Genomic DNA, 15,077 nt, shown 5'->3' with positions numbered 1-15,077 from the left:
CATAAATAAGTGCTCTCAGAAGATTACAATGCAAAACCATATTAGACATTCTGCATTTAATGCATAGGATCTGATAACACTAGAACATTTACCTGTTATTTCACTGAATTCTTCAACCATCTTTGAAAATAGGTATAAGCTTTTTTATACAGAAGGAAAGTAAGGCACAGACTAGTAACTTGTCAAAGGTTATACTTCTCATAAATGGCATAGCTGAATTCAAACTGAAAGCTGTTTACCTGAAACCTGTGGACTGAGACTTGGCTTAGTCCTCAGGGGTTCCAAAATTCAAAAGTCAATTGCAAAGAGAAAAAGGACCTTGTGGCTCTAGGATAGATGGTTGAAAAACAATCAATACTGTTAAAACTTTAAACAAAAACTTCAACTTCACAAGATGAACTACACAGAGTCAGTTTAAGATTAATCCTGATGCTTCAATCCTACATAGAAGGGGGAACAAAATAATCACGGAAGGTAGAGAGAGGGAAGGACCTGTGTGGGAGAGAGGAGGGGAAGGGAAGAAAGGATGGCAGACACAGGTATTGGAACGGACAAGAGATAAGTACAGAGGGTCATGAGTAGAAACATGTAGCAATGGGGTTTGGTGAACTGGGTGTAGCCACTAGAAAGTCCCAGACTCCAAGGAAGCAAGAGGCTCTCAGGACCCAATAGCAATGATTTTAGATAAAATACCCAATGAAGTGGAGATACAACCTGTATCTCCCACCTCCAGTAAGTATGCATGGCACCCAGTTGAGGGATGGGGCCACCCATGCATCTCAAACAGAAATGTTCCTGTCCAAAGAAAGACGGGGACAAAAAAAATGGAACAGAGACTAAAGGAAAGGCCATTCAGAGGCTGCCCCACCTATTGCTTTATCCCATCTGCAGACACTGTGATGGTTTATATATGCTCGGCCCAGGAAGTGGCACTATTTGGAAGTGTGGCCTTGTTGGAGTGGGTGTGTCACTGTGTGGGGGGGATTTAAGACCCTCACCCTAGATGCCTGGAAGCCAGAATTCTGCTAGCAGCCTTCAGATGAAGATGTAGAACTCTCCTTCTCCTGCACCATGCCTGCTGGGATGCTGCCATGCTCCTGCCTTGATGATTAGGGACTCAACCTCTGAACCTGTAAGCCAGTCCCAATTAAATGTTGTCACTTATAGGACTTGCCTTGGTCAAGATGTCTGTTTACAGCAGTAAAACCCTAAGACAGAGGTCAAACCCCAACATTATTACTGATGCCAAGGAGTACTTGTTGACAGCCTGGTATGGCTGTTCCCTGAGTGGTTCTACCAGCACCTGACCAATACAGATGCAGATACTCACAACCAGCCATCAGACTGAACCAGGGGACTCCAGGGAAAGAGATAGGGGAAATAATGTAGGAACTAAAGGGGAATGCAACTGCACACAAAGAACAGTATCAACTAACTGGACCACCCAGAACTCCCAGGGAATAAACCACCAACCAAAGAGTATACATGGAGAGATCTGTGACTCCAGATACATACAGAGCAGAAGATTGCCTTATCTGAAATCAATAGGAGGGGAAGAACCTTGATGTCCCAGTGTAGTGGGATGCTATAGCAGTGAGGCATGAGTGGGTGAGTGGGTGGAGGAGCACCCTCATAGAGGCAAAGGGGAGGAGGGAGAGGAAGGACAGGATGGGGGAGTTTGTGGAGGAAACAAACAGGAAGGGGGGTAGCATTTGAAATTTAAGCAAATAAAGTGATTAATAAAAAGGAATAATCCTGAAAGACTAAGCTTGAGATTTCAACAGAAGTTATCTGACCATTTCTTGATCTATGCAGAATTTGAATATATAAGTCTGAAGGTTATGAAGCATTATTCTACCTTAAACAAGGACTCAGTATTGATGCAATGTAAGCAGAAATGAACAAAAAAAAGTCAAAAATCATTATAACCTGTTGATCTATAAGGTAAGCTAATAGATTGGATTTGTATTTGTATTTGATAACCTTATCTTTTAAAAAGTACTATGTTTATGTTACCATGCATGATATATACTGTTACATTTGTATTTTTGTGTAATTTTAAAGGATTAGATGTAGAATATAATAATATTTAGAGATATGCTTGTTTTATTCAATATCAACATGAATCATAAAGAGTGAAATAAAATGTTTCAGGACATGAAAATGGAAACAGAGTCAATAAAGAAACCCCAGACTATGGTAAATCTGGAAATGAAAAGTTTAGGAAAAGGAGGTAAGCCTCATTGACAGAATAATAGAAGCAGAAGAGAGAACCTAAGTCATTGAAAACACAATAGAAAAAGTGGACATGTAAGTCAAAAGAAATCTTAAATCTAAAAACTTCCTGGCACAAAACATCCAAGAAATGTATGATACTAAGAAAAATACATATTTAAAAATAATAGTAATAGAGGAAGGAGAAAAAAGCCAGGTCAAGGGACAGAATCAATCTCTCTCTCTCTCTCTCTCTCTCTCTCTCTCTCTCTCTCTCTCTCTCTCTCCTTTAGGTAATTTGAGATTGGGTTTCTCCATATAGTTTTGCCTGTCCTGGAACTTGCTCTGTAGATGAGGCTGACCTTGAACAGTTCAGAATACTATACCCAAGAAAGATTTTGTTTCACTCTGTACCCCATTTTTAACAGGGTTATTTGATTCTCTGGTGTCTAATTTCTTGAATTCCATGTATATATTGGATATTAACCCTCTGTCAGATGTAGGGTTAGTATATTGTTTGCCATTTTGTTTTAATGACAATGTCCAATTTTCTGAGGAAACTCCAGACTGATTTCCAGCTTGCAATCCCACCAACAACTGTTCCTCTTTCACCAGATCCTCACCAACCTCTGCTGTCACCTGAGTATTTGATCTTGACCATTCTGACTGGTGTGAGGTAGAATTTCAGGGTTGTTTTATTTTTCATTCCCTCCTGACTAAAGATATTGAACATTTCTTTAGATACTTCTCAACCATTTGATATTCCTTAGCTGAGAATACTTTGTTTACATTGATACCCCATTTTTAATAAAGTTATTTGGCTCTCTGGAGTCTAACTTCTTGAATTCTTTGTATATTTTGGATATTAGGCCTTTATCAGATGTAGGATTGATAAAGATCTTTTCCCAATCTGTTGGTTGCCATTTTGTCCTAATGACAGTGTCCTTTGCCATACAGAAGCTTTGCAGTTTTATGAGGTCCCATTTGTCGATTCTTTTTTTTTTAACTATTTTTATTAGATATATTTCTTTACTTACACTTCAAATGGTATTCCCTTTCCCGGTTTCCTGTCCATAAGCCCGCACGCCCACCCCCTCCTCCATATGGGTGTTCACCCCATCCACATCCCAAGATTAAACCCACAGACCACATGAAGCTCAAGAAGAAGGACACCCAAAGTGCAGATGCTTCAGTCCTTCTTAGAAGGGGGAGCAAAAATATTCATCAGAGAAAATATGGAGTCAAAGTTTGGAGCAGAGACTGAAGGAATGGCCATTCATAGCCTGCCCCACCTGGGGATCCAGTCCCATACACCCATGAAACCCAGTCACTTTTGGGGATGTCAAGTGGTACATGATGATAGGAGCCTGATATAGCTGTCTCCTGAGAGGCTCAGTCAGAGCATGACAAATACAGAGGCAGATGCTCAAAGCCAAACATCACTGAGAATGGGGTCCCCATTGCAGGAGTTAGAGAAAGGTTGGAAGGAAATAAAGGGGTTAGTAAACCCATAAGAACAATAATACCAACCAATCAGAGTGCCCAGGGACTAAATCACCATTCAAAAAATATAAATGGACAGACCTATGGCTCCAGTTGCATATGTAGCAGATGATGGCCATATTGGGCACCAATGGGTGGAGAAGTCCTTGTTCCTGCCAAGACTCAACCCCTACAGTGTAGGGGAATGTCAAGGCAGAGAGGGGGGAAGGGGTGTGTGGATGCATAGGAGAACACCCTCATAGAAGAAGGGCAAGGGTAGATGTGATAGGGAGTTTATGGACAGGAAACTGGGAAAGGGGATATTGTTTGAAATGTAAATAAATTTTAAAAACTCCAATAAAAAGAAATATACATACTTAAAATTGATAAATAAAAATACTATTAAAAAAGAAAAATTTAATTACAATAGATGGAGAAAATAAGACCATCTAATAAAACCAAATTTAAACAATATCTATCTAAAATTTATCCCTACAGAAGCTATTAGAAGGAAAAACTCCAACCTAAGAAAATTAACACCACCCAATTTCAGATTAACTAATCCCAGATCAACAAATCGAAAGAGAGGAACCCTTTTCTCTTTCTCTCTCTCTCTCTCTCTCTCTCTCTCTCTCTCTCTCTCTCTCTCACACACACACACACACACACACACACACACACACACACACACATACACACTCACTCACACATACACATACCACCACCAACATCAAGAACAGCAATAACAAATAACAACAATAACCAAATAAAAGGAATCAGCAACTACTATTCATTGATATTTCTCTATATCAATCAACTCTATTCCCCAATAAAAAGATATAGACAAACAGAATGGATTCAATATCCATCCTTTTGCTGATTCTAAGAAATACACCTTAATATCAATCACAGACATTGGATTAGCTTAAAAGGATGGAAAAAGATATACTAAGAAAATGGAACGAAGAAGCAAGTTCTTATAACCATTTTAATAACTATCAAAATAAATTTCAAACAAAACTAATCAGAAAGATATTACATATTTATCAAAGCAAAAATACCTAGAAGACATTACAATTCATAGCATCTATGTCCAAAGCACAAGGTCACCAATGTCTGTGAAATAAACACTACTACAGCTTTAACCAAATATTGACCTTAACACACTGATAGTGATGTACTTCATTCTTAAATATCTGACTCTTGTCCATAGGCAGATAATCTAAACAAAACCGACCAGAGAAATTCTGGTAATAACGGCGGTTATAAACCAAATGGACTTAACGAATACTTGCAAAACATTTCACCCAAGCACAAAAGAATATTCCTTCTCTGCACCTCATGGAACTTTCTCCAAAATTTCTCCAATAACTTTCCCATACAAACCAAGTCTTGACACATATATGAAAGCTGAAATCACACCATGTGTCCTATTGACCACAGTGAATTAAAACTGGATATCAACAACAGATACAATAGAAAGCCTACAAACTCATGAAAACTGGACAACTCACTACTGAATGAAAATTTAGTCAAGATGGAAATGAAGAAAGAAATTACAGACTTTCTGGAATTGAGTGGAATTTAATACACAAAAATATGTGACACAATAAAAAGTAGTGTAAGATGCAACTTCAGAGCACTAAATGCCTACATAAAAATTAGAGTCATCTGATACTAACAACATACAAGCACGCCTGAAAATTAAGAAGGATAAATAATGCCCAAAAGGAACACATGCCAAAAATAATCAAGCACAACGCTGAAAACAATAAAACAGAAACAAAACCAACAAAAAATTACAGTCAATTAAACAAAAATTTGGTTCTTTGAGAAAATCAATTAAAGTGAAAGGCAAAGAGACTATCTAATGAACAAAATTAGAATTGAAAAGGGGTGTATAAAAACAAACATTGCAGAAATCCAGACAATACTTTACAAACCTGTACTCTAACATGTGGGAAAAATCTAAAAATAAATGGATAATTTTTTGATGTATGCCACTTATCAAAGTTAATTAAGATTAGATAAGTAATTGAAACAGACATAAAATTTCTCAAACAAAAAATTCCTAAGGCTAGATGATGTAGTACACTATGCTTTTAGACTTTTAAAGAGAGTTAATGCCAATATTCCTCAAATTATTCTAAAAAATAAAAATAGAGGGAACATTGTCCAATTTGTTTTATGAGACCAACTTTACCCTGATACCAAACCACATTAAAAACACAACAAAGAAAGATTATTATAGCCCAATTTCCCTCATGAACCTAGGTACAAAAATTCTCAACATAATACTTGCAAACCAAATCCAAGAACATATCAAAAGTATCATCCACCATGGTCAAATAAGCTTTATCCCAGAAATACAGAGATGGTTCAACATACTAAAATCAACGAATGTAATCCCATATCTGAACACACTGAAAGACAATAACTATATTACAATCTCGTTAGATGGAAAAAAAACTTTGACAAAATTTCTTTCATGATAAAAGTCTTGGGGAGATTAAGAACACAAAAGACATAACACAATAAAAGCAGTTTATAACCAACTTCAAATTAAATGAAGAGAAACGCAAAGCAATTCCATTGAAATCATGAACAAAATAAGGCTGTCCACTTTCTCCCTGCCTATTAAATATAGTACTTGAAGTCTTAGCTAGATCAATACAACAACTGAAGGATATCAGGAGTACACAAATTGGAAAGGAAGAAGTCAATGTATATTTATTTCCAGATGATATGTCAGTATACCTAAGTGAGCCTAAAACTTCCTCTGGAGGACTCCTACAGCTAAACACTTTCAGTAAAGTAGCCAGATTTTTTAAAAAAAAGAACTCACAAAATTAATCACACAAAAACAGACATTTTGATAAATGAAACTGAATGAAAGACAAAGACACAAATGCAAATGCACATAATGTGAACAACTTACTTTTTTTTTATAAAGGAGCCAGAATTACATATGTTACTCCTCTGAACCACCAAGCAAAGAACATACACAGGCTGGACCTAGGCCTCCTGGTTCATATGTAAGAGATGTGCAGCTTGACTTTCGTATCAGTCCTGAGCAACTAGAAAGGGGGCTATCTCAAAAGCTGTTTCCTGTGTGTAGGATATGTTCTACTAGCTGGACTGCCTTGTCTAACCTTAGTGGGAGAAGTGTCTATCCTTGCAGAAACTTGAAATGCCAGGATTAGGAGATACCAAGGTCCCCAACCTGCTCAGAGGAGAAGGGGATGGGGATGGGGGAAAGATCTTGGGAGGGTTGGCTGGGAGAGGGCAGTGAATAGGATGTAAAGTGAATAAGTAAAACAGAAAAGAAAAGAAAATTACAATTTGGCACTGGAGAAATGAAGTATCCATTTTCCAAGAAGGAAAATGTCTTTTCACAATTTAACTCACACAGAAAACTTTAAAAAATATATTTTTGTTAATTTTCATAGTCATAGTTGAGTGTTTACAGAACTTTTTCCTGCTATCTCAAAAGAAGTTTTAACCTTCTGTGGAAATCCTGGTTCGAATAAATATCTGGATAATCTTTTTCCGTATTTCCTTCGTCTTCACAGTATAAACTATGGGGTTTAGCACAGGGGGAACAAGAAGGTAGGCATTTGCCATGAGGGCGTGAGTCAGTGGCGACAGGTGCTTTCCAAAGCGATGAATGAGTGACACCCCAATCAATGGCACATAGAAGATAAGTACAGCACAGATGTGTGAAACACAGGTGTTGAGAGCCTTCAGCCGGCCCTCCCCAGAGGCAATAGCCATCACCGTGCGAAGTATGAACACATAGGAGAAGAGGATAGAAAGGGAGTCAGAACCCTTGGTAAAGATGACAGCGATAAGGCCATAGAGACTGTTGACACGAGTGCTGGCACAAGCAAGGCGCATGACATCTTGATGGAGGCAGAAGGAGTGTGAGAGGATGTTAGAGCGATAAAAAGGGAGCCTCTTGATGAGGAAAGGCACCGGGAAGACCACACAGACTGCTCTTGACAAGATAAGCACCCCTATTTTACAGACCACACCATTGGTTAAAATGGTGCCATATCTAAGAGGGCTCCAGATTGCTATGACCCGATCAATGGCCATTGCAACTAGCACTCCTGACTCGATGGCTGAGAAGGTGTGAATGAAGTACATCTGAACAAGACAACCATCAAAAGAAATGAATTTGTAATTAAACCAGAATATGCCTAGCATAGAGGGCAGAGTGCAAAGAGTGAGCCCCATATCTGCAAATGCCAGCATACACAGAAAGTAGTACATAGGAATATGCAGAGAAGATTCAGACTTGATTGTAGAGATGATGATACCATTTCCAAAGACAGCAATGGCATATATAGCACCCAATGGGAATGCCATCCAGTAATACTTCTGCTCAAGTCCAGGGATTCCAGTTAAGACAAAGTACAGATGCTGGAATTGAGAATGGTTATGATCTGCCATGAAGTCAATATGGTACAGGCATGAGGAATCTTTGGAATCCTGATAAGTGTCTTCCTGAAAAGACAATGGCAGTGTTTATTGCTGTGTTACAAACTGACCTCTTTGGGAGTGAAGCCATTTTGTTTCCTCATTCAGTGTGTGCCGAACTTACCATTCTAAAGAAGATCTTATTGAAGAAATGCCTAATGGTCCAGGGGAAAATGACACACCCAGCTATTCATCAGCCACAATACTACTTATATAAAATGCAGAAGAAAGGAAAACTTTCCCCTTTTCTATTCTTTCTTCCTCATTAAAGTCCTTCATGTTGATTAATCAGCAGCTGATAAGGCAGAACATCCTTCTTGAGAATCAATCTTAAGACACAGTGTTCCTTATTATTTGATTGGATTCAAATTTACTAAGCTGAGAAGCACACATCTTCTATTCAGATTCCAGCCCTCCCTTGTACAACCTCTATGTGAGTCATACCTAAGGTGACACAGCACCAGTGACTGACTGAGGACAAATTACACAGTACAATCCCAACAATAATAGCATAAAATATAAATTATTTATTTGCCGTAATGATTACCTCTCCCACCAATCACACTTGTTGGGCTCTTAAAATGCCTAGTTCGCATTTGTATACTTCTGCTCAAAGCACAACCTTTCTTCATCCTGTTGAGTCTGGATGTAACACCAGCCTTAACGTGAATCCAAATACTGCAGTCATATCAATCATTAAAATGAGAGTATTTGTCTCTTCTAAATTGGTGAGATATTAGTAGAAGGCAGAATAAAGAAGCAACAGTTAAAATCTTTTCCAGAGTAAGCTATTTATTTTGTTAATGTAGAATACATTGGGGCTCACCTAAAGATCATTTCATGTTACAGTTTTTATTTCTAAAGCACATTTGTCATGCCGCATACCCTAATTGAGGGAAAGATATGATCACTTTAATGAAAATATATAGTATATGCTTATATAACCAGAACCAGTATTTATGATTTTTCCAGAGACCCCCCTTGAGAAGTCATCACATGATTCACAACCAGAAGTAGAATATACTCTTCGAAAATATCTCAGCATTAACATATGCAATTGTTTACTTTATCATTTGGCTGGAATCAAGTTTCATGTTGGCCAATGAAATATTAATAATATACACTCTATATCTACCTATTATGAACTCAAATCCCAGTTCTCCATTCACAGTCAGATAATATGAGACAATGACAGTATTTACTCAAAAGGATCACTGGTAAGAAAAAAAATAATATGAGCTAGGATCATGATAATTTAGAATATACATATGTTTTAATATTGATATTGTATTTTGTCTGTTTAATTTTGTTGCTCTTGTTTTTGGAAGTCTTATTTACTTTTTTATATGAAGCAGAGTTCTTTTCAGACAGTGGAAGTTGAAGCTGATAGTTTTTCCCACAACACAAAGAATTATATTTAATCAATATCTTTTGTAATTAAAAACATTTTCACCCTCTGTTCTGCTATTATTAAGCAGATCATCCTGTGCTTGTCCAATCTCATTCATGGCTGACTCTCTGACATGTTGGAAAAATATATGATAGCTGCTTGTAATTGTGCTTTAACTCTTCCAGCTATCTCTCTCTAAAGATTTCTTACCAAGAATTCCAAGTGAGACATTTACTACTTCTATGCAATACTCATTTCTTTCCATTGTGCTTACAAAACACGGTTGACTATTCATTAAATGATTTCATCTTTTATATTAGTAGCTTACATTTTCTACCTCTCCGATAAATTATTGTGTCACATATCTATGCCTTAGTGCTTTTTGAGAAGGAAAACTCTTACTAAGCAAAATGCCTGTAATACAGATTGATGATAAAAGAATTTTAAAAGGTGAGCAAATAAAAGAGGGGTACAGTAGTGTGGGAGAAAATAAGAAGAGGAGAAAAAACAGAAATCCAGGAGCAGTAGAGATAAAAGTTGATGCATTTAATTATTTATTAACAAAACTCTGAAGCCCAGATAATAGAATTAACATTCTTTGCTATTATTCTTTCATTCACTCATTTTAGGAGGAAAAATTCTATGACAATAAGAGATGAGGAGCTGCATAGCATTGTTGAGAATTAAAACTAAATGCCAAGGGAGTTGCAGACTCGATTAGAAACGGCAAACTCACAGCAACTCCTGACAGAGACCCTTTCCACATGAATCCTAAGTCTTGAGTTTATGTAAATTATCTAAGATCTAGAAAACAAATGGAATTCAACTCTATCTTCTGAAGATTGTGCCCTTGGACTCAAAACTCTGCCATTGGTGGCTTGATGGAGCCCTGTCCTTCTATGCTGTGCACTGTACCCCTCCTGGTGGATATGTGAGGCCATGTAAATATTCCATATCTGTCCTTTAGGTTCCTAGCCTAAGATCTGTACATCTTAGATTGAAGAAGCAGATGGAATCTTTTATTCCACCAAGAAACCAAAACAGATCTAAATTTTCTGTAAATCAATAAGTGACTTCTGGGATACTAAAGATCCCCATTTATTGGCATAATATAGACTATGACTAGGATTGGAATTAACAGGAGAAATTTACTCTTCATTATTTCCATATGTATAAAGGGCAGATGAGATTAGAGAAATAAGTATAAAATAAAAACTGTCCCAGCATAGACTAACTATAACCATCATCACCTAGTTAAACCATGAATGTCCATCACAAGGAAAGAAATTTCCGACCTTGCTCAATACAGAAATAAGCACACCATAACCCATAGGTGACATGTGTCTTCGGCCACATTAACTCCATGGCTGAAATCCACTGTTTCCAAGTCAGTGTGTTCACTCTGGAACATGATCTCCATCCCTGTCCTACAGGTTAGATTGCAGAAGTTTACTGATTCACACCTTTCCCTTAAACTAAATGTGAGAAGAAAGAGAACAACACGCAAGCCACAGGCTGCTTCTGGGGAGAAATCAAAGCCAAGAGACAGAGATAAAGGAGGCATCAAGGATGCTTTCGTAGTGCTATCTTAAAATCTCCGTTCCCGTGGCCAGCTTGATCTTCCTACTTTTCTCTCACACTTACCTGCCTGCGGAGAGTACACTAACTAAGGAAAGATGTGAAACATCCCAGCCAGAGGTTCATCTGGCAAAACCATTGCCGTGACACGATTAGGAATTTTATGTACTGACCTATTCTAGGATTCTCCCCTTTATTGTGCCATGGAGACTTTTGCAGATCCCCTGGGCTTCCAAAACAGAGATCTCTCCAGGGCAACTAAACCAACACCCAACCATTCGGGATTTTAAAATGAGATAATGCTGAGAGCACCAACTACTAAGACAGTACGTGGGGCGTTCCAGAAACTGGTTAGTGCCTATGACATCTTCTCCTGGCCTGTTTATGCATCTCACTGTTTCCATGCACTGAACAAGTGATATACACTTTTATTTATCTCAAAATACATCCAAATTTTAAAAGATCAGAGAAAAATACATTCATTATTTTCCCATCTGGAAAACATTCCAAATTACAATGATTTTTCTCATCACTTTTTCTTATATTTCACCTTCACTTTTCAGTCATCAAAATTCATCTAGTAAATCTAATCATAAGGCAAGTAAGAGGAAATATGGGGAGTCATTAGTCAATGCCTCCATCAATCAAGGGAAAATGAATTCTACAATATCTAGTTATCACTTCAGATAAAAAATAAAATAATAGCTGACAGCATTCATAATCAATAATATCTCCTATAATATTATTTATTACATTTATTCATAGTCTTTCACACACACGACTCTTTATAAATATGGCAAGTATATTGATCTCTTGTTCAGAAAAGATCATTTTAGAAATTTTTCCAGACAATTTGTAGAAATTAAATAGAAGAAATAACACAGGATAGAAATAACAGAAGAAACTCTGGCAAAATTGTGCCCTTGTGTCCTATAATCTTAAAGGGGAGGACAAAATGATGACAAAGAATGGAATTCATGTACTGGTCCCTGTTCCACATCTGCTGTTCATCTATCTGCATGTTAACTCCAGATTTGTCAGCACCGGTACAGACATTCTTGTATTCTCAGAGTCCCTCAAAATGTTATGTTTCCAACTCAAGGTTCATCTTTAAATCACATAACCATGTTTTAGTATGATTACCAAGCTAATAACATAAAGATCTTCTCTACTTTCAACATCCTAACTTCTGTGTTCCAGTGTTCATAGTAAATATGTCATCTCGCAATATATCATGCTGTTATTCAGTTTTTCTCACTTCAAACAAATAATTGTTTCTGCGTTTGAATAATCATGATTTTATTTTAAATACCTAACAAATATTACTTTATTACTTATCCAAGTCAATCAATCAAGTATATCTCTATGTAATCTGATTTCTGTTGTTTTTCTCTCATACCAAATCAGCTCAACTATACAACTTTAACAAATTTTATCACATCATTTTTATTTTAATATGTTGGTTGATGAAAAACACAACATTCTAACTACTAATATCTTACTAAGCATTTCTTTAACTTTATAACTCAGTTGAAAATAAAATCTGTTATTGATAGCACAATCTACTCTAAAATTTTTTATTCTTCTTTCATATGCTGCATCCTAACTGGTTTCTACTCCCTTTTTTCCTCCAAGTTTCTCCTCTCTACCACCTCCTTTCTCCATCTAATCCTCACTGTCTCTTCAAGTTTCCCTTCAGAAACGGCCAGGCCTCCAGGGGTTATCAACCAATTATGGCATGTCAAGTTGCAATAAGACTAGGCACATCCCCTCATATTAAGTCTGGACAGGGCAACTCGGTAGGAGGAAAAGGTCCCTAAAATAAGTAAAAGATTCAGAGATAGTCCCTTCTCCCACTGTTTGACGTCCTTCAACCAAAGAATAAATAAAGGAAAGGTGGTACATTTATACAATGGAGTATTACCCAGCTGTTAGAAAAATCACAACATATATAGGCAAATGGATGGAATTTTAAAAATTCATCCTGAGTGAGATGACCCAGACCTAAAAAGGCAAGCATGGTATAAATAATTTATAAGTAGATATTAGCTATAAAGTAAAGAATAATTATGCTATAATCCTCAGATCCAAAGAAGCTAAGTAACAAGAAGGGCTCAAGGGCTTTGTATGATCTACTTTTATAAGGTATGCTGTCCACAGACCTTCTCCTCTCTCTCTTTCTCTGTTTCTCAAGACCCAATCCTTCAGTCTTGTCCTAATGCTATAATAAAACAGCAGCTTCAGCATCTCTTTCTCCTGTCTACATCCCCCATGGATCCTACTGACATTATTTCCTAACCACCCTCACCCCACTCGTCCCTGTATACTAGCCCCACAATACCAGAAGGCATTCTCTATGAATTTGCCAACTGAACTGGGCAGTAAAACAAGCAGCAGACAGCCATCACACTCTCCAAAATCCAAAAGGAAAACAGAAACCAAGCAACAAAACATTAACCCAACAAAGACAAATCCAAAACCCATCACCTAGATCTGTAATCATCCCAAGCCCTGGTGCCTAGACATTGTAAAAGCACAATCAACAGCCAGGGCAATATGTTTCCCCAAGATCCCAGCTATTATACCACAGTAGTCCCTAAATATTCCAACACAGCTGAAACACAAGAAAAAACATAAAGCTAACAATATAAAAATGAAAGAGTTCCTAAGAGAAAATTAATAAATCCCTTAAGAAAATTTAGGAAAACACAAATAAAGCGGAGGAAATTAGTAAATACCTTATAGGAAGCCAAGAGAAAAAGTTGATAGAAATGAGCAAATCCATTTAATACCCCAAAACAGAAATAGAAACAATAAAGAAAACATAAACTAAGAAAGTTGTGAAAATGAAAAATTTAGTAATGCAAACAAAAACTACAGAGGCAAGTTTCACCAATGAAATACAAGAGGTGGAAGAGAGAATCTGTCAAGTAAAATATTAAATCTAAAAAATTACTGGCAAAAAAATCCAAAAAATATGGGAGCACTATGAAAAGACCAAACCTATGAATAATAGGAATAAAAGAAAGGGAAATATCCCAATTCAAACAACCAGAAAAAATTTTCAACAAAATTCATAGAAGAAAATTTTCCTAATGAAAAATAAAGATGCCTATAGAAGTACAAAAAGTATACAGAACCCAAAATAGATATAACCAGGAAAAAACCTTGCCCCATACTAATCAAAACAATAAACATAAAAAAGAGAAAAATATTAAAAGCTGTAAGAGAAAAAGACCAAATAACATATAAATTCGGATCTATTAAAATTGCACCTGACTTCTCAGTAAAGAATCTAAAAGTCAGAAGGGCCTGGAGAGATGTGCTTCAAACTCTAACACCAGAGATGCCAGTCCAAACTATACTATACCCAGCAAAACATTCAAACATTATAGATGGAGAAATATTCTATAATAAAGTCAAATTTTTACAATCTCTATTTACAAACTCAACCCTACAGAAAATGCTACAAGGAAAACTCCAACCTATGGCGGTTAATTACAATTATGTAAACACAGAAATAAATAATCTTACATCAGCAAAATCAAAAGAGAACCACAAATACCATCATCATCAACAACAACAAAACAATAGGAATCAACAATCATTGGTCATTGATATCCCTCAATATCAATGTAATGTATTAATTCCCCTCGCCTTCAAAAGACAAAGACTCAGAATGTACACAAAAGCAGAATCCTTCCTTCTGTTGCATCCAAGAAATACACCTCAACATCAAAGATGGCCATTACCTAAAGGTAAAGGCTTGGAAAAAGATATGCCAAGCAAATAGACCTATGAAGCAAACTTGTGTAACTGTTTTAATATCTAACAAAATAGACTTCAAACCAAAACTAAATATCCCAAAGACTCAAAGACCAAATACAATTGTTCTAAAGGAGGAGGAAGAAGCAGCAGCAGGAGAAAAGAG

At 36.7% G+C, this 15,077-nt stretch overlaps 1 protein-coding gene across 1 annotated transcript; it reads right to left on the bottom strand.

Annotated features, from left to right (window-relative positions):
* Positions 1 to 7,194: 7,194 nt before the first annotated feature.
* Positions 7,195 to 8,151, bottom strand: LOC116894061 (olfactory receptor 51H1-like). Its single transcript, XM_032895784.1, has one exon. It carries the CDS (start codon positions 8,149 to 8,151, stop codon positions 7,195 to 7,197), a length of 957 nt encoding a protein of 318 aa, XP_032751675.1.
* Positions 8,152 to 15,077: the final 6,926 nt, after the last annotated feature.

This window comes from Rattus rattus, chromosome 2, assembly GCF_011064425.1.
Source record: "Rattus rattus isolate New Zealand chromosome 2, Rrattus_CSIRO_v1, whole genome shotgun sequence".
Classification (NCBI taxonomy): Eukaryota; Metazoa; Chordata; class Mammalia; order Rodentia; family Muridae; genus Rattus; species Rattus rattus.
This window is presented reverse-complemented; position numbering and strand designations above follow the sequence as displayed.

Bases quoted from the DNA above. Each gene is read 5' to 3' on its own strand.
- LOC116894061 (XM_032895784.1), bottom strand. From the start codon at position 8,151: ATGGCAGATCATAACCATTCTCAATTCCAGCATCTGTACTTTGTCTTA.